Source organism: Camelus bactrianus, chromosome 2 (genome assembly GCF_048773025.1).
Source record: "Camelus bactrianus isolate YW-2024 breed Bactrian camel chromosome 2, ASM4877302v1, whole genome shotgun sequence".
In the NCBI taxonomy this organism is placed as follows: Eukaryota; Metazoa; Chordata; class Mammalia; order Artiodactyla; family Camelidae; genus Camelus; species Camelus bactrianus.
Genome location: NC_133540.1, coordinates 71,196,310 through 71,223,030, shown reverse-complemented (window position 1 = coordinate 71,223,030; position 26,721 = coordinate 71,196,310). Strand labels below are relative to the sequence as shown.

Here is a 26,721-nt window from a genome sequence, read left to right as displayed (position 1 = left end):
AAGTGTTTGGGGGCTGAGGGACAATCTCAGGCAGAAGATTTAAAAGTTGGAGTGTTAGATGTTGGGTCCAAACCTTCCTCTCCTTGGGGAGAAGCTGTTGGTTTTGAGTTCCCTCTTGATTATATGTTGTGTCCTGAGTGGGGTTAAAGGAGAGATGCAGCCTCTCCTGCCCCTTTTGATGTTTTTTTTCCCCCTTAGCCTGATGTGCAGATTATCAATCACTTAGTTTCTGGATTTCCTTCAGAGAGAATTGTTCCATACATAGCTGGAGACGTAATGTGTCTGTGAAAGTAGGTAAGTTTAGGAGCCTCCTATGTTGTCCTCTTGAACCGAGCCCTTTTTATATTTCCGATTCTATGCTTGTAAATAGATAATAGACAGGATGCTGATTATAGAAATAAAATGTTGCAGGGCTTAATTAGTCTGAAATGCCTGTTAAAACTCTTCTTATAGTTATTATGCAAATAACAGTATTTTCTGAGTTGTTTTCTTAATAGGAAAAGAGTGCTTGGAACAACCCTGCCACTCAAATAATGAGATGGAGCGACAGAATTCACATGTTGAAGTGTTTTGTGAAATAAAAATTTTGATGTGATGTGCTAACATGTGTAAGATAATAAGTAATTACCTTTTAAAAGTATTTTCAAAATGATGTTTTTGAGATAAAATTGGCGAGGTGATTTAAATAATGTGACTAGATAGTGTGCAAGGAATTAGTTTCATAAACATTTCTTGAAAATAGGTGTTAGTATTATTTATATATTCGTCTCTTAGAAAGTCCATGTGTCTATTATATTTTCAGTTTTCATGATGTGCTAGTAATATTCTTAAGACACATTATTTAGTAAGGATTAGTGCCAGCAGGGGTACGTGATGGCTCAGGAATAATCCTTAAGAAGTGCCCAGATTCAATTATTCTTACTTAAATGAGTTAGTTTGGACATATTGGGTATGGTAGAGTTTTATATTAGAAGCAAGGTGAGATTTTTCATCTTTAGTTCTACTCTTGAAATAGTCTGCCAGATTGATGGAACCTCATTTAGGGCTCATCAGAAACCGTGAACACTGCAATATGGTTTGATTATAGTGCTAAATACCAAGCAACACAGACAAGAATACCATTTAGCCAGGTGTCGTTTATGCATACTGTGAATAAAAAATATTTTATTCAAAATTTAAGAGAATTTGTTTTTCACAGAAAGCAAGTATATGGGTCTTAGACAGAAAAAAAAAGTTAAAAATATGTAATTATAAATGATTTTAGTAAAAAAAAATGTGTTTTTAATTAAACATTAGCAATAATTCCCTTCAAGCAATACTGTATAGTCAGTGGCCCTCCTGTTTTCTTATTTCGAAAGCCCAGAGCTTTATTAGGAGACTTAAGTTAAGAAAAAAAGCTTTGTTAAATGAAAATAAGTCATTTCATTGAGGTGAGGCTTTTGCGAGCCTTCACCATGCTGATAAACCTGTGTCCAGGGATTACCAAGAAAGAAATCGTTTGACCAGAGAACATTTAAATTTGAAATATCTGACCTACTATTATTTGGAGAGAATACTTAGGAGTCACTACTCCATGGATTACTACTTCCATTTTACAGTTGTCTCATGTCTTCACTCCCGTGCTATATTTTAAGTGAATAAGTGCGTATATGATCACTGTAACGAGCAGTATAAATCTTTGGTATTGCTATGATGGCTGTGTTTTGTTTTTTGGCTTTTTTTTTTTTTTTTTTTTACTCTTTTCATTATCACTGTTGCTGGTTCCTTGTGCTATTTCCCATCCTGGAGGTCTAAACTCTCCTGAGTGGTGGTGAAAGAAAATGTCCAGCCACACAGGGTCTGGACCCTAAGAGCAAGTTTCCTCCTTTCCCCACATTAGGGTATCTGATTTCTGGAGTTTCTACAGACCTTTGTGTCTGATGCATAGCACAAGCAAGACAACAGAGATTTGCATGTCTGTTTTGTTTATTTTTTGCTTATTCTGGATTGATTAAAGATGGCAGAGGAAGCAGCAGATCAGAGTTCTCTTGAGAGTCCAGTTTCTAACACATGTGCACGGAAGTCATGCTCTTCTTCTTCATTACGTCATTCATTTTCAGTGGAGCAATCCCCTCTCCTCTCTTCAAAACATTTCTGTAGTTTGAATCTACTAGATTCTGATGGAGTCCACCTCAAATTGCATGATGGTTTTCTTATTACAGTGTCGTTGTGAGGCAGGGGTTCTGGGGCTAAGGCCACTGTGAGTGAGGTACAGGCAGTGAGTTTTGGATAAAGATCTGTAACTCTGCTTTGGATTTCTCCTGTGTTTTTTGCCTACTCTTAATTTTGAAGTAAAGAAAATGTTGAATCCGCCTTTCTGAAGTGTTCCTTGCTTTATTTTGTCTCTCTTTTTTTTCCCCTAAAATCTGACTTTGTCCTTAAGATCTGGGTGACCTAGTCATTTTCAAATTTTCTAACTTACCATCTTTATTCCATTCTGTCCTCCTGTAGACCTTGTTTTCCTATTGATCAGTACTTCCCATATGATACACATAGTATATCCATCCATCTATTTGCCAGTGCTTAACATGAAGAATAGTACATAGTAGACCCTTTTATACATGTTGATTGATAAAACTTTTTTTACAAGTCAGTCCTAACCCACTGTACAGAATGTGACTGAATGAGTGTAGTGTAAGTATTGACTGATGTGTTTCAAGCATAGTAACCTAATCCATCTTAGGATGAGCTTATAGTCTTTGCTAACCCCAATTTCTGATGCTCAAGTTGTTTTTTTGTTTTTTTTTTTTTAACATTTTTTATTGATTTATAATCATTTTACAATGTTGTGTCAAATTCCAGTGTTCAGCACAATTTTTCAGTTATTCATGGACATATACACACTCGTTGTCACATTTTTTTCTCTGTGAGTTATCATAACATTCTGTGTATATTTCCCTGTGCTATACAGTGTTGTCTATTCTACAATTTTGAAATCCCAGTCTATCCCTTCCCACCCTCCACCCCCCTGGTAACCACAAGTCTGTATTCTCTGTCTGTGAGTCTATTTCTGTCCTTTATTTACGCTTTGTTTTTGTTTGTTTGTTTGTTTTTGTTTTTGTTTGTTTAGATTCCACATATGAGCGATCTCATATGGTATTTTTCTTTCTCTTTCTGGCTTACTTCACTTAGAATGACATTCTCCAGGAGCATCCATGTTGCTGCAAATGGCATTATGTTTTCGGGTTTTATAGCTGAGTAGTATTCCATACCACATCTTCTTTATCCAGTCACCTGTTGATGGACATTTAGGCTGTTTCCATGTTTTGGCTATTGTAAATAGTGCTGCTATGAACATTGGGGTGCAGGTGTCATCCTGAAGTAGATTTCCTTCTGGATACAAGCCCAGGAGTGGGATTTCCTGGGTCATATGGTAAGTCTATTCCTAGTCTTTTGAGGAATCTCCACACTGTTTTCCATAGTGGCTGCACCAAACTGCATTCCCACCAGCAGTGTAGGAGGGTTCCCCTTTCTCCACAGCCTCTCCAGCATTTGTCATTTGTGGATTTTTGAATGACGGACATTCTGACTGGTGTGAGGTGATACCTCATTGTAGTTTTGATTTGCATTTCTCTGATAATTAGTGATATTGAGCATTTTTTCATGTGCTTTTTGATCATTTGTTGATGCTCAAGTTTTAAAGAGCTGAAATGTAATTTGAAAAATGAAACAAAATAAAAGGCATACTGAATTTTTTTAAACTATTAGCTTTGTGGAAAAAAATAATGCCTAGCTCTCATTTTTTATGTTACTACAAAGTTATGTGTGTTCATAAATGTTAAATAGAAGAGTCTTCCAAATTTTACTTTTGTTTTATTTCACTTTTATCTAAAGGACAGAGAGGGGTGTACATGTTGTAAGATTCTGTAAGAGATGTTCTGTGCATTTACAGCCTTTGCATTTCAAGTCTCCATTACATGCTCTGTCTAGGTTGTAGTGTTGCTGATAGGTGCAACCGGTGTTCCAGGTTCTTGTCCCGTCCCAGAAAGAATTCAGAGACAAGACTTAGAGCTTAAAAAGGTAAAGTGAGGATTTATTAAAGGATGGATAGTACACTCCCAGGGGAGAGCGGGCAGGCTCAGGTGAGCGGCCGCTCTGAGTTTCTTTGGCAAGTTGGTTACATAGGGTGTAAAAATGAATGGGCAGAATATTCATTGGGGAGGGAAGGGTTTGGGGTTGTATTCCCTGATTATCATCCCAACTCCATGTTCCCAAAGGGAGGAAGGATTTTTGTCCTTATTTAGTCTGGATCAGAAGTGTCATGGTGTCGTTGCATGATGGGTACTTCTGATCTGCAAGGCTAATTTTATTGAAATGAGAGCATAATGAACAAAAGGTTACATTCAGACACTAGAAATTCCTGCCTTTTCTCACCTTTCTTTGTTCTTCTCCAGGCCACTTGTCATCCCTAAAGGCATGATCCCTTATCAGCCCCAAGGTTCCTGCTTTTCTTTCTCTGCCCAAGGACGCCTGCTGCTTACATGATGTGTGGTTTCCTGCATTTGGCCTGTGCCCCTCCTTTCTGCCCAATTCCTGCCATTTGGTCTGTGCCCCCCTTTCTCTGCTCATATCTAGCTATCTGCCTGCTCTAATATTAGCATCTCCACTGTCTCTGCTTTTAAAAATCCTCTTATATGACAGCAGAGAGAAAAAATGAATATAAGAGCCCTGGGAAATAACTTGTTCACCTGCTCTTATGTATGGCTTCAATGCTACGGAGGTGAGTTGGGTATAAGAACATTCCCTTCAAAGAACTTCTGTCATTTTAAAAGACAGTTTGTATGTGTTTGCATTTGTGGATTTATGGCATTTTTAGGATCTTAAGTACATCTCTACTTTTTACTAGTCATAAAAAAGATTTACATTTCTTAACGTTTATTCTTATCTAAGGTTCTTATGTCAATTTTAGTCACTGTTGTATATGTTAAAAAATAGGAAATAGCAAAGTGTAAATAAGTAGTTTTAAATATACAGAATATATTGTCTTATTTATACCCTAATTGAGGTTTAGTTTGAAGTAAATTTTTTTTATAAAAATTATAGTCCTAGAAAAATATAGGAAAGGTGTTTTACTGCTATATATAACTAAACTTTATGATACTCAAACAATCTATGTAATACCTGTAGTTTAAAACTGCCATTTTTTAAAATTATTGACTCAAGAACACATATTGATTGTGTTATTAGAGATGCAACATCCTACGGTAGAAAGAGGAATTGAGATCGGGGCAGGGGGTGTAGACTTACTGAATTGAGGATCTAGTAAGAAAATAGATTTTCATTGAATTATTTGGCTCTTCTTAAAGTTCATGATCTTTTGGGTTTGGCTATCCAAATAAGGCTGATGCTCAAATAAACATTTTTGCTGACAATCATGTATGCTAAACATTAATTTGCTTAGAAGTATAATTAAGGATGAGTATATGATACTGTCAGTGATATGTGGTGATATTCCCGGATGGGGGAACAGCTAAACTACTAAGTCTCTCTTTCAGTAGATAAATGTTTTATTTTAGACACCATTCAATCATTTGTATTATTCCAAATACATGGAAATAATGTAAAAAAAATAGAATGCATATAGTTAGTATAATAGAACTAACTTTAAAATATAGTATTTTTATTTGATGATGGTTTGATGAACTACTTTCATTTGAATTTTAAGCTTCAAACATTTTTATAACATTTCTTTTGTACCTTTTATCTGGCTTCTGCCAGCCATACAGTAGTCCATATATCAGTTATTTTTAATGCAAAGAAATAAACATTTCTTACTTATCAGGTCACTTGGAGGAAAAACAATGAAAATTCACGTTCTGTGATATATATTATCTGTATATATTCTGAGACATACATTTTAAGGGTCAGTTTTATTGTATTTTACTGTATTTTGAAAATGCTGATTTTTTTTCTTCTTTCTCTACTTTAGCCTTTTGTTTGTTACCACTTTTTAGCATATTAATGCAGTGCAGGCAAGCATTTGTAGATGGCCTGAACAGATTCTTCATCACTCCCTTGGGGAAACTATATTGCTGATCTCATTGAATAAACTTTTAGATGTAGAAAAGGTTTCTAGAGAAAGTCATTTTGACCATTTAAGTGGTAAACTTACCACTTCTGTTTATGCAAACCTCAGCAAATTTGTTCCCCATCATACAGAAGCAGAAATAATTAATAGTATTGAACATTCCTTTTCAATTCTAAAAGATGTGTGAGCACCTATTACGTTCCAGGAACTGTATTAGACATTAATGATACAGAATGAGTAAGAAATTAGACATGATCTCCAGACTCAAATAGCAGACTAAGCAAAGCACAGAGAAAAGTCCTGAGTGAACCACAGGACTGTTTAATCTGTTATCTGAAAGAGATATGTGAAGTGTTTTGGAAAAGAAAGGGAGAAGTGCCATCTTTTTCACTGGTGTCTGGCTGTCATCCGGGCTGAACAGCAAAAAAAATGTTTACATTAGTAAATGTGCTAGATGAAAACAGCCTGTTTTCTATTTCAATAAGCTGGTACATAGAAAGGAAGGATGTAAAATTTTCATAAAGTAGATTCAGTGTAAGCTACAATTTTACAGCCCAAATCTGGGACAGACATGCGTATCCGAGAAGAGATTGCTACATAAGAGTCATAATTTTCAAGGGTGCAGAGTACAGAGCCCACTTCTTAAGTCATGCTGGCAGACGTAATGATTTTCAGGGCAGTTCTGTCCTGTCTTTTGAATATTATATTAAAATATCTGAGGATTCTCCTCATTTTGCCTTTCAAACTATAACCCTCACATTATGTTTTGCATGCCAAAGTAGTAACATGCACATACACACACATTTTGATTATATTTGATTAAAATAACATAATCATATCCGTTTCATGTTGGTTAAAAGACTTAGTGAGTTTGTTTAAAAAGTAAATCACATTGTTTTAAGATAGATTCTTCTCTTTAAAAATTGTTCTTAACGATATGTTTTACTTACTATATTAGAAACTCGTTATGCAGGCTATCTGACTATGTTGTAATGAGAGATGTATTTTCTCTAAAAATGTGGCAGCTCATTCTCCATTCACAGTGCTGGTTAGAAATGCTAGGTCACAAATATTACATATCACATTCATTCCTGCAGTCAGATTGCCAGTTCATGCCCCTGAAACTGGGGAAATGCATAAGACAGACACAAAAATGTTTTTTAAAATGATTAATAAGAAAGCCGTTTTTGAGCAGCTACCATGTTTTAAGTTCTAACATCCCTTAATCAAGAAATTTGAACATAAGGACTTGAGAAATGACCTGTTCTTTTACTATAAAAACAACAGATTATTACAGATTTGTACAATTGTTGAATTGACAGATTAAAGTAATTCAGTTTGTTAAAGAGAACAATTTACTAGCTGATATAAACTATTTAGCATGAGGTAAAACAGTATCTACAGCATTTCATTTAGAGCAGACAAGAAATATGAATTCTGAAGGAAGAAAATATGAGAGAAACATCTTTCTACTATTGTCTGATAAAGACATATTAATTAGAAGTGTCAATATAGTTTGAAAATAATGAAGGACACCAGATAATTAAATATGGATGTGTTTTCCATCTTGCAGTTTCAACTACTTTTATTAAAAATAAAGTTACAGTGTGAATCCTATGTCACAGTAAATTCTGAATGTAGACCCCTTTTTGAGTTTGGTCCAAATATTATTCATTTCTATACTCCATAGAGTTTAAAGCAGTAACTAGCAGAAGTGAAGACTCAGTGATTGGAAATAAATACATTGTTGGATGGATAAATAAAGTTAACCATCTCCTTCTTGTTCACTTCCTCAGAACTCTTTTTTTCTATATGTGTTGGAATTTAACCTTTCAATCAAGGAGCACTGTGGCAAGTTTGAAGGGGATCCGAATTGACAGAAGTACAGAGCGTATGTGCTAGCTCTGAGTGTTTGTAGCTATTAATCCATTCGACAAATCACTGAACTTCCCTCAGCCTATTTCTTTACTTGGAAAATGAAGGAGTTGGAATAGAAGGACCCTCAAATTATGCTGCTTTGATGTTGTAAGAGTGTATTACTGAGTATATTCTCTGACTGTTGTAAGAGTATATACTATTCCTTTTCTTAATCTTTAGAGTTTAACAAATTCCAGCTTTATGCTTTTCTTGGGTATAGAGAGATAATTCATTATTACTGTTTAAAAGATTTCCTACTGTGCCACAGCTGGCACAGGTGAAAGAAATTAAGTCAGAGAGCAGTAGCACTATAAGGCTTCATCACCCACTCTGCTTAATTATAGAAGTCAGAACTTGAAAATGAGATTTATGAAGATAAGTTAAAATGCAGATAATATGTTTCAGGATAATGTAGGGTTGATGATGTGTTATTTTGGAATCTTAAGTTTTTAAGTTCTGCATAAGTGAAAAAGGGTAGTATCATAAATCTAAAAGGGAAAATGGATCCTCCAGTCTCTAGGCCAATGAGTTTGATGTTGATCCTATTAAAATTCAAAATAAGATGATTAGTTACCTAAAATGTGTGCACTTGAGAAAATAAATAACTAGAGCTAACATGAGCTTTTAAAAGAACTAATACCAGTTCAAGGGACTGCATAAAAATAATGGATTTTAATTCATAAAACGTATTTAACAAGGGCACATTTTCTTTTCCACCTGGTAGAGAAATACTGACTAAAGTACATTCATAGGTCATTGATCAGACCTACCCGAACGGTGCCAATTAATACATTAATACAAATCTAGAAGGAGGGTCTCCTTTACTATGTGTGAAAGTTTTTAAAAAATAGTTTTTAAATGATTGAATTTCTATTTATTTATTAATTTCTGGCTGGATATAATATTTTCAAGTTTCTAGATGATGACTTACTGCTTGAATTTATGTAAAATGTTTAGTATTATCTTGACAGACCAGAAGGACACACTAAACTAAGTAAGATTAAATTTTATAAGACCGAGAGTTTTACATTTGGCTTTTAACTTTAGGAAATAAACTATATAAGAACAGGATGCCGAGGAACCTGGCTTGATAGTATTTCAAGTGAAGAATATCAAATTGGTTAGAGATATCTTGGACTTCATTAATAGAGGTGTAGATTTTAGACCAAAACAAGTAAAATTCTTGTCCTAAACTATGTTGCTCAGACTTCATGCTAAGCATTAATTATAGAGAACATGTTCAGTGGAGCAATTGTTTAACTGAAATTAATCCAGTAAAGTAATTAGATTTTTGGAAGTTCTCAAAACCATGAGGAGTGGACGATGGTTAATTTTAGTACCCAAAATTACTCAACTTTCTTTTGTTTACCATAATTCTGTTTTTCTCCTGGGAATCAAGATTCCCTCCACTCTCGGTCCTTACTATTAGGGTGACTTTAACTCTATAATCTGCTCTGGGGAAAGGTCAGGGGAAATATTTGAAATAAAATTAAGGACAGCACAGATGCATTCTGCAGCTGTAATTGTTGTTTATGGCCAGGGTCTGTTCTGATTGATGGGTGGTAATGTTCATTCTGATTAGTTTCTACATGTATATCCCACACTTAAGTTAATCTGCTCACCCTGCCCACGGTGATTAATTTAATGATTAATGAGATTTAGGCTGAGGTTATTTTCTCTTTTCCACTCGACTCAGAGTTGTAAAAACCTGAGTGTGGAACTGTCTTAACATTAAAATGGGAAAATCTGTGGAGCCAATATGGGGTGGGTGAGAAAAGTTTTGAAGATGGCAGCACAAAATTCTGATGACATAATTTGAGCCCTTGGATCATATTAAACCTGAACTAGATCTACTTTGGTACCTGGGTCAAAAAACTAGTCAAGTTTTGTGTAAGCCAGAATGAAAAGAGTCCTAATTGATTTATCATGCAGGAAACAAACACACAAAGTGAAACCTGAAGATGTTTACCTTATTCAGAGAGAAAGTGAAAAAGTTATTCATATATAATTGTTCTCTTGTCAGATGTCTGTTCATTATTTGGAGAGTATCAAAGTGTACATATATATAGAAGTTCCAGGTAGACAGATCTGTCATCAATGAAAGGAAGATACATCTTTACAACTTGAGTTATCCGGTAGTGAAATAAACTGTTGTCTGTGGTAATAAGTACTAAAATAGAGTCTGGATTATAAAGAATATTATATTGTGCCAAAGGATCCACCAACTGTTACTAAAATCCTTAACATTTATTGAATAATTACCATGCTGGACATATGTATTAGGCACATTATATATATTTCCTGGAAAGTTAGTACTGTAACTAAGTGAAGAAACCAGAGAGCAATGAGGTTGAAAAACTTGCACAAGGAAGGAAAGCTAGGAAGTAGCAGTGATGGGAAGAAACCCAATGTATCTGACTGACTAAAACTTTGCTCTCTCTCCACCTAACATTCTAACAGTACCTGGATTTTTATGGATTCAAAGCAATTATAAAACCGTGCATTTTGCAAATACTTTAGCAATGGCTTACATAAAAAGAAAAATGTACTAATGTAGTTTTTAAATGATTTATGGACAATAAGGTTTTATAGAAGCTCTAAAAATACACTAAAAGCACTTTAGTATGTAAATTCCATGATGACTAAAAGGTGCCATACCTATGTTAGTGTAATTGAACTGTTAGGCTTATATAACTCCATAAACACTGAAGAAAAAAATCAAAACACATTTACTTATAAAACTGTAAAAGCAAATATGTTATAATTTCTGAGAAAGCCTAACAGAGCTCCCAGGAAATATGTATTCAAGGGCTGAATAGCCACTCTACCAAGAGTTGTATTCAACACTAATTTTTTTAAGAATTAAGAAATTGAGGATACTCAGAAAAAAAACTTACTGGTGTAAATACATAAGGTCCTGACAGAAAGTGTACAAAGGAATTTTAGTTGATAATTACATTGCTAATTTATTGCCTCTCACCATATCTCTAAAATTAAATAAAATATTGCAGGGTCACTCAAAATTTTTTACTAGTGCAGGTAATCTGATGTTTTACTAGTGCAGGTCATCTGATAGCATGATTATATAAACATCATTATAAGACCTCTATTGTTTGAAGCCACTTCATTTTATACACACTACACATTATAGGCCTGATATAGTCAAGAAAGCACTTTGCCTGATATAATTGCTAAGTTGAATTCATTATCATTATAATAATGTCCTAGTTGTTTAGAAGCAGAAGTTTAAAAGCAGATTCATTATGTTGTTTACTCGATCGAATGTTGTGGTCAGTCAGACCCACCTTTTAATTATGTCCCTGCTATCTGCTGGGTGAATTTCTTAACCTTTGCAAGTTCTCTCTTTTCTCCTCTGATAATGAGGATGCTAATGTTTACCTATTTCAGAGATTATTACTGGAATTAAATAATATAATCTTAAACTGCTCTGCCTGCCTAGAAAGGTGTTGGATGGGCAATACTGATCTTCCCTGTTTTTTCCCTCCAGACCTGACCCTTGCTTCCCTAACTTCCCTTCAGTAATCTCAAAATTACTTTGAGAAAACAGCTATCTCCTTAATACAAGTCAGACTTTAGGCCTGTGTTTTGGTGTACCACTTATTCTCAATCATAGGGATGGTGTATTTCTGGGAACAGGGCAGAGGTTACTTAGTAAAGAAATTTAGAATGAATGAAAGTCCATTTTTAAATTAAACTCTAGTTCTTATTTTTATCATCCCCCTTTCAGAATCTTTTTGTGCTCTTCCCAGAGGAATCGTATTACCTGGGTGCCATAGCTTTTCTTAGTTGAATTACAGAGTAGTTATTTTATGCACAGTCTTCCACTGCTACATTTGAACTGGAAGCATTCGGTCTTCCCTAGTTTGGAGAAGTCACTCAAGTGCATAACTACACAGGAAACATATTATTTCCTAGGCATAGGGAGCTTTGGAACTGTTGCTGGAATACAAAGGGAAAAGGAAATTAAATCAAATCTCATTAGCTCAGGCCTCAAATGTTTTGTAAACAGATAGCAGTTTCCTTGAAATGGGAAACTGAGGAAAAGGCTACAAAGAAATTAAATGAATATTCTCCTAAGACCACATAGAGATAAAGTGAAACAATCATGACAGGACCTGGGAAGATTTAGAATGCCAAAGTTTTGGCTAAGAAAGCATAAGTACTTTCCCAGTTTAGCAAGAGTTTTACAAGTACAGAGATACATTTTCTCTTGATTTTGGTATCTACTGCATCTAAAATTTTTGCAGGTTAGGAGAATAAAATCTATAGGTCATATATATCAAAGCAAAAAAATAATTCAAGTCCACATATTTGTTTTTCATGTTTTCCTTATTACCCATTGATTATATATGTTGAGTACACATGGGATGAATCAGTGCCCTGGTGACATAAAAAAAAAATCAAATCAACAATAAATAAAAAGATGCATATCCATCCTCCCTTCCTCATACCCAACAAAATGAGAACATAGATGTTTAATTCCTGAAAATTTTAAATCATAAGTAAAAAAGGAATAAAGTTATACGTATTTTATTTTTTTAACCAGGTGTGGGATCTAGCTATGTTACAGACTTAAAACAGAAAACACTGTTTTTTCAATGTTCTCTAAAAGCAGGAAACCATGAAATACAATTTCATTTTGCTCTAATGACAATAGAAGATATTACGTGTCACCAACAAACATACACTGTATATGTTTGTGCCTTCAAAGTCTATTTTTTATTAGTGTAAAACCATGAGCTGTTAAATGTAGCATAAATTTGTGAAATTCCACTGCTCTGTAGCAGGGGGAAAAATTGTTTTAATTGAGTGATTGTAGAGAGGGAGAGAAGAAGGAGAGAGCTTTGAAAAGTTTGGGTAGTTCAGATAAGAAAAATTCTAGATGCTTCAGCAAAATTGCCAACCCTCTGAGATTCAGCTTTGACTGTTATTACTAATGTAATGCTTTCAGTGTACAGCAAATTAGATCTTGAACACATTATGGGCCAAATACTATCCTTTTATACTCATGTGGTAACCCTTAACAGGTTTCAATGGGAGATGCACATGGTTACTTGAAAGCTGCTTTCCTATTATATTTCTAACCTAAATCTGATACAGTGAAGGCAATGGGAAGAAATATGTGTAAAAAATTTAATAATAATAATCTATTTAATTTGTGTAGCACTTTGCCAGTTACAAAGACTTACACCACGTATCATTTCATTACGTCTGTATGAGATACATTTAATTATACATATAAAAAGTGTCTTCAAAATCAAAATTTAATATGAGTTTCAGATAAAAATGACTGCTTAGATTTATGTGTAACACAGCAGCATGTTAGAAAACTCAAGTTGTAAATTCAATTATGTTAAATGTCTAACATGCTAATAATAACAGGAGTAATTCTCTATAAAATCTATAGACACTGTCATAATTGTAAATTACTTTTTAATTTACATTTTTTCACATTTATAAACCCATTTTTTTGCTTATTCGTAGCTTTCCTTTTTAGATTTAATTAGTTCAGTTTAGTTTTGTTTTCATTTCCTGGTTTATTATCTTGGAAAGTATTCAACAGGATACAAGCTTCCACCAAGGGATATTCTGAGGCAGTATCCTGAGTCATTGTCATGGGTGCTTGAATTCCTGAGAACTAACAGTCTTGAGCTTTTTCTACCATGCAAGCTAGGTTAACACTCATGCTCTCTAGCTACTAAGTAGAACTCCAGGTTTCCTAGGCCTCTATAAGGATACATTTACTGATTTAATAGTTAAGAGTTCACTACATGTTTGCTATTTTGCTTTATTTATTTATTTTATAAAGGGCAGATACTGTGATCTTTAAATAAAAAAACAAACAACAAAGGGGAAAATAGAGTTGGATGCTATTGTGCAAAATTTAAGCCATCAGTAGAGTATTTGGAAACGGGATTTCACTCATTCTTCTACTCAGCAAAATATTTATTGAACTCATACTATTGTGTCTGAGATTGTGCTAGGGGCTGGGAGTATAAAAGTGAAAAACAACAATAACAAGAAGACTAAACCAAGAATGACCCCTACCTTTTAGGTAGAGAGAGTGGTAATTATGAAATATAATGGATAGGTAGACTTTATAGCCTGTTGGAAGATGGTAAATACCACAGAGAAAGAGGAACAGGGTCAGACAGGTCAGGAACATGTGGGAAAGGGGATTGCAGCTATTCCTAGTTAGGTAGCTGTATTTAAAGGAAAATTTGAAGGAAGTGGGGAAATTATTCAAAAAGCTATCTGGGAGAAGTGTGTTTTCAATGTTAGGTTCAAGGGACCTACATTTGGGGCTATATCTGATGACTTTCAGGACCAGCTAAAGCTCATGTGGTTGGAGAGGAGTAAACTGGGAAGAATATAGAACAAAGTGAAGTCATAAAGAGAAGGGTGGAAACGGAATTATAGGTCATTGGCAACTTTAATTCTGCTTTAGATGGAAAGATCTAATGGGTTTTGAGCAGAAGAATGACACAGAATGACTTATTTTAACAGGATCACTCTGGTTGCTCTATTGAGATTAGGAACCAAGTGCAGGTGCAATTATTTAACATTTTGTTAAAGAAAAAAAAAGGGAAGATTGAAGTAAGAGCATGCGCTCAGGGAGATGCTTTGGGTTCTTAGCTTTATATAAAATTGTGAAGTAGGTAAGTTAATCTGTGATAATCCTAGATTTTCTTTTTATCACCTTTTTCTTACTTCTCCTCTATACTTTTCCACTTGTCAAACTTGATCTCAGCAAAGGATTCCATAACCATACATTGACATAAGGATTTCTGTTTTCCCTTTCAGTGAATTACTTAGATTTTTAATCAGGAGTAACCTCCAGGAACAAATATCAAATAGTTAAATTTCAAGCCTTAAAAAGCAGGAAGAGATAATTTTGGTTGGGGAGGAAATGTAGACCTCTGGCCAACCTCAGTCGATTCTGGCTCTTGATTTGCTATAAAAGTTTTTCTTCTTCACCAGAAAACTAAATGTAAAAGTTGAAAAAAATGGCCCATTTTTTATTTGAGGTAGATTGCTGAGTCTATGCTAACTTCTCTGGAAATGTTCACTGAACTGTGATGGGAAAAAAATAAGTGCCAGGCGAGAATCAAACACCAGAAATAAGGTCTCAATGAGACACTGCACCTGCCTCCCCTCAGAGTGCTCAGAGTATGGAGCAAGGACACTGGAAGTGCAGACAGTTGCAGGCGGTGAAAGAGCTGTTGCAGAGGGAGGTGCTTTGTCTCTGACAGCCTGTCCAAAAAGCATTCTCCTCTGCTGCTTCTGTTCTCTCCTCACCACCACTCACCTCAGTCCGGTTTCTTCTCTTATCTTCATGAACAGCATCATATTTTCTCAGTCACATAGATCGTTTAACTCGAAGTCATCACTTACTTTCCCCTTTTATTCACCTTTAATATTCTTTCATGTAGGACCTGTATCCTACAGATGTGGGTCCTCAATGTCTCTAATATCCTTACAAATTTCCATGCACCCCTTTGCATCCCTGATGGCCCTCCTTGCAGAATCTTAAATTTACTATTGATTTGACTCCACCTCTTCAGTCTCTGCCTATTCCATTGTGTTCAAATAAAGTTACAGCATATCTGTGATCTTACCAACCACATGTCAAGCTAATAATTAATAATAATAATAATAATAATAGAAACTTTCTGTTTAAGGCATCATTTGATTCAAACTGCTTTGTTTGGCATTCATGATTTTCTGTGACTGACACTAACCTACTCCTTTACATTGCATCATTTATTATTTTCTCACATATCCTGTGAGCTGTCTACATTGGCCTGTTGGCTATTCCCCACAATTGCTCTGCAGTTTGCAATCTTTTATGTTTTCTTATACGCTTTCTCTGCTGAAATGAAGTTTTCCCCTTCATATATAAAAAAGTCCTACCATCCTTCAAAATCATCTTCCTCATAAAATCTTTCTTCAAATACATATCTTTGTCTCATTAACTCCATGATGATAACAACTGTGGCTTCATCATTTTTTTGTTTTTAGACTTACCCCTTGAATTTGAATAAATATATATATTCAATTATATTGTATTTGTTATATTCAATATGAACATAATGTACCACCTTATCTTTTTTTTCAAAATTTTTTCACATATTATTCTGATTACTTACTTATATTCATGTTGTTTCAGTGCATTACCTTGTAATTTTGTACAGGTGTATACCCAAAGATGGAAATAATTCTAATAACTTTTTAAACTAAATGTAAATATTGCCTTGGCATTTGTTTTGTACTTACAGTTATTATTGATTTAATAACAATAAAATAAAAATAATAAAATAAAATAATAATAAAACAATAATAAATAAAACAGTCTTGTGTTCAGTAGTATACTGTGAGGTTGGATATTAGTGCTTTTGCAACAAAACAGTATGCAAACATTACCCACCAGAGCATACAGCACACGGGGTGATTATAAGAGTCTATCTTCTAATATAAAATAGATATGAAACTACACCGGAAAGAAAGAGAAAGCAATACAGGGAAAATTATAATTAGGTGACTCTCAAAAATAATGATGAGTATAAATTAGTCGTGACAAAGTAACAGGTAATAAAATTTCAAGAGGCAAACAAATTAGGAAATGAAAATTATAGCTATATAATAGAATCAGCTCAGAGGAGCAGTGACAATGGACAGAGTGAAAGAGGGAGGATATTAATTACAGAAAAGGCATTTTTGATTAATGAAGGTAGAGAAGCTTCAACTTGTAAACATATCCACTGAGAGGAGTGGTACAATAGAGCTTTATGACTTTAGCATGTATCCAGGTGGAAGGAAATACTATTGTAGATCATGTTAATTTAATTTTACTGTGTGAAAAAAAAATGGCTTTTAAACTGTTGACTGAACAATTCAAGGTGGTACTTTGCTTCAGCAAATGTGGGCCCTCTGTTGTGATCATTTTTGAATAATGAGTTAAGTGCTGGTGATACTTATTTGAAAATATTGTGATGTAGATTAGAACTTTTTCTAGTTTTCTAACTTACCTAAGGAAGTATATTTATTTTATCTAAAGACACAAATTTTCCATGATTCAGTATATCTTATATTAGATGACGAAGTGGATTACTGAAAGCTAATGTCACTCAAATTCAAAACATAATCCATCCCTACCCAAAGATAGGCACTGAATTTCAGATCCCACTGAATAAACTGATTCCCCAAGTTGTGCACATTTTAACTGCCAAGATCTTTAATCTCAGCTCAGCTTTAAAAAACCCAGCATGGCCCTTCTTTATAAAATATGGTAATATTAACTTATGTATTTTCCATGTGATGGTTGTGAAAATAAAATTCGGTAATATGTTAAATGGTTTAAAAATTAGAATGCTAGGAGATCTGTCAACATTAGAATAGGATTGAATTTTTCAGCAGAATTTTTTGTGATGTTGGAAATGTTCAAATAGAATAGTGTGCTGTCCAACATGGTAGTCACAAGCCATATATAGTTACTGAACACTTGAAATGTGGCTCCTGTAATTCAAGAAATGAATTTTTCTTGTATTTATTTTTAACTTAATGTATTAGTATAAGTTTATATAGACAGATGAAGTTAGTGGCTACACTGTTGCACAATACAGATGTAGAACTATTCTTTTAAATTTGATTTGATCGTTTAATACCTCAAGTTTGTAATTTATGTAGCTGTTGCATGGTTTCACAGCTTAGGCAATCAGAATTTTTCCCCAGTGTTTGCAATAGAGATTTCTGATAAACTGTGAGCCAGTCTTTTTAAATGATAAATTATTAATGAACATATTACTTTGACTATCTACCTAGCTCTATAACTAAATTTTAGTATTTGTGTTACTTTAGTAAAATCATAAATCCTAATTCTTAGTTTTCTCAATTTTAATGGTTAGGAAAGGTGGATAACAGTTTTAAAAAGATAATTCATCTACTAGTCTTAAAATGACTGGTGAATAGTATGTGTTCAGTATGTGTTAGCTACTTTTAATCAAAGCAAATATTACAGAAAACTAAGCATAAGCCCTATTCTGAACAAAGAAAAATGTATTAATGGCAATTTGATTATACTTAGGGTTTGGCAATACATAGAGCTGGAGCTTCCCTTGAACCAGGATTAATTAAGAACAAATCCATTCCTAGTGTTCTTGCTATGCTTTGATGTTTGTGCTCTTGGCAGACCTTTTACTATTTGATTCATCCTTAAACTGATTTTTAAGCCTTCCCAAGAATTCTACCATTTCTGAGTTGAGCTCAGGGCCAGGGGAAAAGCTGAGTTTTAGCCACCTTCCTTGAAACAGCCTTTCATGCCTCTCAGAATCACACTTAAATCTTCCTTAACTCTGGGTGGCTTAATAAAGCTCTCTTGGTCTGTGTGTTTTTTTGTTTCTAAATTACATAGAAACTTGCTGCTTCCAACCTCAAAAAAGAAATTTCTGGGACTTTAAATCTCCCCCCTCCCCAGACAGAATTCTCTGGCATTTTCATTTGTCTTCTTTATGACTTAGATTAACCTTAATTTTATAGCTTTACTAGTTAAAAAGTGTTGGTCTTGAACTAGCAGCATACCTTCCCCTTGGAGCTTGTTAGAAGTGCACATTGTCCAGCCCCACACAGCAGATCTACTCAATCAGAATCTGTATGTTATGATTCCTAGGTATTTCTCCCATAGGTACATAAAGTTGAAGTATTCTTTCATAGCATACTTTTGTTTGCTTTGAAAGAACAGAGAGATGTTTTATTAATTTAACTTACCTTTATACCACTTCCTTCATTGAGTCAAACTTCATTATTCTCAACTGCCCCATTTTTCCATATATATTCTCTATATTTACCTTAATTCAAGCAAGAAGCATAGGAGAAAGGGTGGATTATATTTTCTTTTGTTGGAATCCTAACCCTCTTACATTTGTTAAATAAAGTAAAATAGTTCAATTAAAAAGACATACAAAGAAGGCATTTATATTCTATTAGATCAATATTCTATTCTGTTTTTTTTTAGCCATCTTCATTGGTACAAATCTTGTATAATGCAACCTAAATACCTCATGTTACAGCTTAAGCCTTTTTTGTCTTAACGCTACCTTTAGTGGACCAATGGGAATAATTGAACAACAAAAACCTTTTAGTCAAAATCTGGTTTAAAGAAAAGAAAAGCCTTTTTCCCAGTATTTCTCATTTTGACTTATCTACTTAAAAGACAGTTGCTATCATAGTTTAGCAATTGTTTTATTTAACAATAAATTTTAAGAATTAATGAATAAAACAGTAGATAAATAATAAAATGTACATCTATTTTTCCACTTAGATTAATGTCCTATGCCTCCATAATATCATTTTTGCCTTGATTTGTAATTGCTTTTTGCATTAGTTGTTGATCTTTTTTTGTATTTCAAATGTCTGAAATAAATCTCTCAAAATGCAGCATGTAGCAAGATACACATTATATTTAAATCTGTTAATAATGATGATGATTTTATTTGTTGTTTTTGATTTAGTGTTTTGGTTTAGTTTTGTTAAAAATGGCTTGCTGAATAGACCTTAAGTCTCAGATTGAGAAAATTTTTATTATTTGATCTAGAATTTTATGTTAAAAGCCAGTTAAGAGTAAGGGAAATGAGAAAGCAAAGCAAAGAGTAGAGGGACAAAACTACTATTATATTTTTCTTTGTTATTGTGATAATCATCAAAGGAACATTCTAAGCATTGTTTAATTTTATTTATAAGTTAGCTTCTAGTAAGCTTAAATGCGTTATATTCTAATAAACTAAATATATTTAGCAATTGACCATTGGTTAGTCAATTTAATGTAACTCAATATGCTTTAGTTTAACTCCTGAAGCAACAGACTTTTGTCCTACATGATGGACTCAGAAAACAAAGTATCACATAATGAATTTAATTTTGAGAAATAGTATACATAACACTGGGTATATGAAGGTAACTTTGCATTGATCATATTGAGTTAATGCAAGTCCTCAGAGAAGGTGTTTCTTAGCCCATTCCATCTGATTTTGTGGAATTGGTTCTGAGTCCTGGCATCCAATAGGTGGTCACCAGATAGGGTAACTCATATGTAACAGCAGGAAGTATCATGGGATTCATGGGCCATTATACAGGATGAGGATGATCCAGGAGCTAAAGTTTCTTAGATATAGTCCCAATTTAAAATTTTGTTAATTTTTTTTATTATCATTTATTCATTACAGATAAGTACTAGTGGCTTTTTGCATATAAAATTATTCAGTTTAATTACATTGAGTGAATTATATTAGCGAGTGTTTTAATAACAATTGATGTATTCATATTGCAAATATCCACTGAGTACATGCTATGAGAAACTTGTGCTAATTGCTAAAATGCAAAGGTAAAACTTAAAGGAAAAATTAAAATAGAAGTTCAAATTAAAGTAAAAAAAAATTAAAGCTCATGTTATTGCATGAACTACACTAAAGCAATCAAATGTAAGCAATGGTCAATAGCTAAATACATCTTTTAGTAATGCAAAAGACATTCAAGGGCAAGATAGAGTTTTATTAGAAAATATTAGCATTAAAATGTGACTATTGCAAACAAAAACAGTAATAAGAGAAGTAACATAATTAGCACATTTTGCTAGCATTAAAATAAATTGTGTAATATCTTTTTCAAAGTAGTTTGATATAGATTAATTCTTCAAGAGAATAATGAAATGCAATGTATACAATTTCTACTTTCTGTTAGCAATTTAAAGATCAACAAATCTCAGCCAAATACTTTCAAGTTTGTAAATAGAGACACATTTCTTTTAGTGTGTTGACAGAGTTCTGGGATTGTCTTAATCCTGCGGTGGCTACGTGCAATTCATTTTTAATTTGTCATGCAGCTTTGGAGCCATCCTTGTGTCTTCCTAGAGGTTTTTCAATATAATTAGTGACACCATGAATAGAAACTGTCATTAAATTGATATGTGTAATAAACATGTATTTTAGGTAATTAAAATATAAATTCATAAGAATTGATTATTTACTTTTCTTGAAAATTGATGATTATTCTCGTTTTAGTATATTTGGGAGACTTAATTACGTATTATTTTTCAAAATAGAGCTTGATAAGATTGATCTGGCCTAAATTATCCTTAAAATAGTTGTTTATTTTTTTAATTTAAATAAGTATTATCATAATCTAGTAATTTATATAAGGCTTTAGGGAAAACTTTACTAGGTAAATTAAATAAAATTATCATAAAACCAAAGAATAATCATGTAATGAAAAATAGTTACTTTTGGTTTTCTTTAGAAAAATAACAAACCCAATTTTATATCAGTGTTTAGTATAGAAGGAGCTTACCCCAATATAATATATATAGACCATGTTTTCACATATGTAAAAGTTATAACTATTCCATTATAAACACCTATCAAATGTGAAATCACTTTTTTAAATAATTGGAGAAAAGGCAACTCTAATGTATATCTTCTAAAATATTTCTTACAGGTACTAGAACCCCTGATTATTATGGCTTTAATTTTAAATTTTAATTTAAAATATTAAAACTTTAATTTTAAAAAATGTAACCAATTGTCCCAGTTTGCCCAACACTGTCAGTTTTAGGACTGAAATTCTTGCACTCTGGGAAACTCTTCCAGTCCCAGGGAAACCAGGATGGTTGGTCATGGTAATGTAACATTTCTATTGTTTTTATTACCTTAATATTTTAATATTTTTAAAGTAAAAATATGTCCTATACAGGAATCCAGAACACATTGAAACTTATATAGTGACAGCTTTAATACTAATCACAAATACCTTCATCTTTTAATATCCATTATTCGAGCACCTATATTTTAAAGCATTATTTCCTACATTTAAAAGATCAATAGATCATGCTCTCTGTTTGTAAGGAACTCATGCATAGCCTCATCAAAGAGCCAAGTATGTGAGATAATAAAGTATAATTATACAAACTGATAATTATTAAAATAAAAGAAAGAGCAAAGGCTTTGAACATATAAAAGACTTAGACACTCATTCTGCCTGAGAAGAATTAAAGAAGTACTCAGAGAATATGTGTTAATTAGAAGGAATAGGAGTTTACAAGGAAGAGGAAAGGAGGAAGGGATATCTGGGCTTAAAGATGTGAAAGAATGGGCCATGCTCAGGGTGTAGTGAGAAATTTAGGGCCATTATAACATGGGATGGATAAGTCAGAAATAATCATTTTGGTTTTATCAGACAGGGCACTGATGGCTAAATTTCAGCAGATAGGATTTATTCTGTGTCCTCTGATTTAGGAAGAATGTATGCCCAGGAATTCATCAAAATCACCTGGGAAGATTTTTAAATTATGGAAGCCTGCACCACCTTCAGCTCCATTCCCCCATAATCTGCTAAGCAAGTGTGAGGGGCCAGTAATTTGTAATCATATATTTGTAATTTTCTTCACATGATTATGATTCCAATAGAGATCGAGAACTATCAGATTTGCCCAAAAAGAGCCATCAGTGAAAATCAAGTTGAATTACATGATTTTATTTAAATCCTTAAAAATAATTCTGAAAGTTTTGTGTAGAATCAATAGGCAACCAAGATTTCTTTGAAGGATATGAGTGAGAGGTAACGGACTGTGCTAAGGTTTAGTCAGGGTACAAAGGGGTGATATTATAGGAGAAATTTCAAAAGTGAGGGACAGTCTGCTCTGTCAGATGCTTAGAATGTGTGTTTTGTGAATACCTGTTCATTTTATACCAGTTTCTAATATAGTCAATACAGTACCAACAGAGTATAAACACTGCCTCTGGAAAATTAATCTATAATAGGCCAAATGATGACAGGCAGTTCTTTCTCTTGTATTTTCCTTTAAATGTAAGTTTATTTTTATTTCATTATTGTACTTAATCATTCACTTAACAAATAACTTTTGAACGTGTACAATATGCTAAATAGTGCTAACTAGATGCAGTATCCACTTGTAATAAAAATGGTATATTTTTTAAAGGTATGTTCATTAAATTGTCCTCCTTTTCCTCATTATTAAGAAGTTAAAAAGACGTTTGTAAACTGGTACCACTTTTCTGGAGGACAGCTTAGCTGTAGGTATCAAAAATATTTAACGTTTTAACATATATGGTTATTTATTTCTGCAAGTAGTTAGGTAGTATTGCTATGGATGCTAGAGTAGTATTCTTACCTTGTGTATTTTGTATTCTTAGATAACCACTATAAAGCAAATGCTGTCGCAACATTAAATGTATATCTCTTTTCCAGTACAACAAATTTATACATGTATTCTTGGATTGCAAAATAACTGCTGATATGTCATGGGGAAATATATTGTGCAAATAATATGTTCCATCTAAACTTCCTTTTTCAAACTGACTACCTTAATATGAAACTGTTATCTCTAAATCAGATAACCTTAGTCAATAAATAGAGGCCTGATTTTATAAATATTGGCAAATAAATATCTTTTTTACAAAAACTGTTCTTTCTAGTTTATGTGCATTTAGTATAAAAATGCACAGAAGCAATAAACCACCTGTGGCATTACTTCTTAGGGATTATGACATATTAAAAATAACCGTTAGGTTTACACGGGCTTCCTATTATTCCTATTTATGAATGCATACTAATTAAAATATAAAGATACCTAGTTTTATCAACATGTTACTTGTCCATGTTTTATGTTAGTAAAATGGTTATAATAAACTTGTATCATAAATCTTGGGGGACAGTATTTTTTTCATGTTTTTATGCACTTTACCATATCACTGCTAAAAGTAAAACAGTTTCCTGAAGAAGTTTCATTTAGTGTATTGAGGATATTCTATTTTAGGCTCCTTAACTTTTTTCACAGTGAAATCCGAAATCATTTTACATTTCTAAAAGGATACATAGCTTTAAGTTCATAAAAGAGAAGAGTGTAGTACACATGGTGTTCATCTGTTCAGCAGCAAAAAGGTCAAGAAGCTAAATGAATATGCCCTCAAGTCTACAAGTGAAAAATAGACCTTGTAAGCAAGAGAGACACTAAGGTATTAAATTTGAAACAGGTAGCGTTTCAGAACCTCAGCTGCAACACGCCATTTGTAAAATGCATTTCCCATATGGTATATTGGCAATTTTTATGCATTTTAGTTACATAGGTAGTAGATTGATAAGTACAGAAAGAATGTATATCATTTTAAATGGACCTTATTCTAGAAAAATAAAAATGAAATATTATTATAGTTGTTAGCAGTTATAAAGAAACAAAAAACATTTATGACAATAGAGGAAACCAAATAATCCTTGAACATGAAAAGCTTTAATATAATTTCTGATTTTTAAAAATTGATAGTTTCATTGAGTGGTGTTTAAATTTGACAATATTATTTCTTTAATTATAAAAACATTGTATCATAGGGGCAGGGAGTGCAAACTCCTTTAGAATTACAAATATAGAAATACAGTTTCTTAAACTTTGAAAAGCAATGAATCCTTCCTCCAAAAAACTGTACATACTCACATTTCACAGAAAAATTAGCAGTTTAGGGAGAATCTTAAACTAGTTTTACCTACCCACAATACCTGTAGCTATTTTTGAAGCCTAGAATAGAAACTCCTGTGGAAGTATAGATTTGTTTTATTTCTTCATCTATGAATAAAATGTTGATTCTAACGTTGATTCATTGAAGACGATGACTTTGTAGCTTAAGACTATATACTGAGAGTGATAATTATCAATATTAATAAAGTATATGAAAATTGCATCCTAATGTTAAAATTTCTATTAATTTCTTCAATTGTGACACAGGAAAAAAATCATACTTCACTTGAATATATATGAAAATATTTTGTTACGTTTTATTAAAATCGAGTTTGAAGCAAATCTTAGACTACTTGTCCCATCATTTTGGTTCTATGAAAAGAATCATATGAAAAATAACTTGGAAATTAGACCTGCCTGTTAAAAAGCGGGAAATAATAAAATATGGCAATTAGGAGGCTTGTGTTTTAGTGCTACCCTGGGCTCCTCTTTTATTATTATTATTATCATCATCATTATTATTACCACCTTTTTTGGCCTTGTAACAGCTCACATTTTCCAACTCAATATATTCACCCAAATGGTACACACATCTAGAAGACAATAGTAAATGCAATTTTTGTCTAAACTCCCTTCTCTTTTATTTCACTTTCATCTTTCAAGGGACTTCATGAACTCATACTGGAATCCACCCATCCTCATCAATGTTCTTTTTCTCTGGGCTTAAGTTATGTAGCTTGCTATTATTTCATGTGCGTCCTTAGAAAAATGCAACACTTGGATACAAGAATTGTGTTTCATTGTGGCTTTTAACAAAGTTTTGGATTCACAGTATGTATTTAGCCAGTGATGAATAATCTGATTGAGTGAGCTAATTCTCTGAATTAAAAAAGAAGGCAAAAACAATAATTGTTTCATTAAAATGTTACTCCATATCCCAAAGACTAGAGAATAAAATGAATTAACTCAAATTCTGTAAAAGGAAATTTCTCCCCCTTCAGAAAAATAAACACCACCATTTAGCCACACTTTCATTAGAAATTGATGGTGTTTTCTGCTTATGAATGAAGGATTATTTTTTAAAAATTGTCACTAGCAAGTCCACTCATCATCCATGTCATACTAAACTTGAACAGTATTTTATAAGTAGAAAAGGTTTGATCCAAAATATATTATAGTTAATATTATACATACAGATTAACTTAATTTTTCAAATACAGTGAGTAAATATTCACAAATATATCTCTGGATTCTGTTAGAATCTGAATATGTGTTGGATTTTCTTTCCACTGTGTATTAAATAATGTAATTCTGGATATTTGATAATATTTAATATGTCCTTACAAAGTTAAAAATGTCAACATTATTTTTCCCCTATATTAAAGAGTCATGAGTTAGAATAGATTATATGTGGACATTTTTACTAAATAGATTATTGGGCACAAACATGGTAATGACTTCCCTTGCTGTGTGCAGAATTTGTAAAAGTGTATTGTCTTTATCTTAATAATGACTTATACCATGTCTTTATCTTAACACTTGGGAAGTAAACATATTTCTGTATTCTTCAAATAGCACTTCTCTAATCTTTGGAAATATGATTTATCATTTTATTCTCAATTGATGATTTTGAAGCTTAAAAATTATCTTTGTCTCTGCGTTTCTAGAGAATATGACAATTTTTTGGCTCCTTTAATGCAAAATTGACTGCTTTACCCTGGCTGGCTATTTAAAAATCAAATATACTTTTCATAGAAACATTACAAGGATATTCTCAGAAACCTGCTATGCAAAAGCCAAAATCTAATAACATAAGAGTGCATCAACAGGAGAATAAATATATTACTTGTATCATATTAGTAGAGTAGAATACCACAAATCAATGAAAATGAATCATGACTACAAAAATATGGATGAATCTCACAAACATATGATAAGCGAAAGAAGTCTGATGCCAAACGATGCGTAGTTTATGATTCCATTTGAGAAATAACTTAAATGGCAAATTAATCTGTGGTATTAGACATCAGAATAGTGGTTACTCTGGGAAGAATATAATGAGTGGAAGGGGATACAAAGGATTGGATCTGGAATGGTAGTAATGTTTTTTTGATCTAGGTTTTGCTTATGTAGGTAATTATTTTTTGTAAATATATAAGTTTACAATATGAATTTTGTCCTTTTTGGTATGTATATAATA

The 26,721-nt window shown here is 32.8% G+C and overlaps 1 protein-coding gene across 6 annotated transcripts in view; it reads left to right on the top strand.

The window, feature by feature from the left end:
- The window catches only part of GRID2 (glutamate ionotropic receptor delta type subunit 2), a 1,297,966-nt gene that overhangs the window by 509,843 nt on the left and 761,402 nt on the right, over positions 1-26,721 (top strand). Inside the window, exon 1 of one of the 6 annotated variants that reach the window (XM_045515696.2) lies at positions 4,618-4,759. The exons of the other annotated variants lie outside the window; for them this stretch is intronic. Within the exon in view, the coding sequence (XP_045371652.1) occupies positions 4,693-4,759 (67 nt within the window). The 5' untranslated portion in view covers positions 4,618-4,692. Of the gene's footprint in view, positions 1-4,617; positions 4,760-26,721 lie in introns of those variants that run through there. 6 annotated transcript variants of the gene reach the window in all.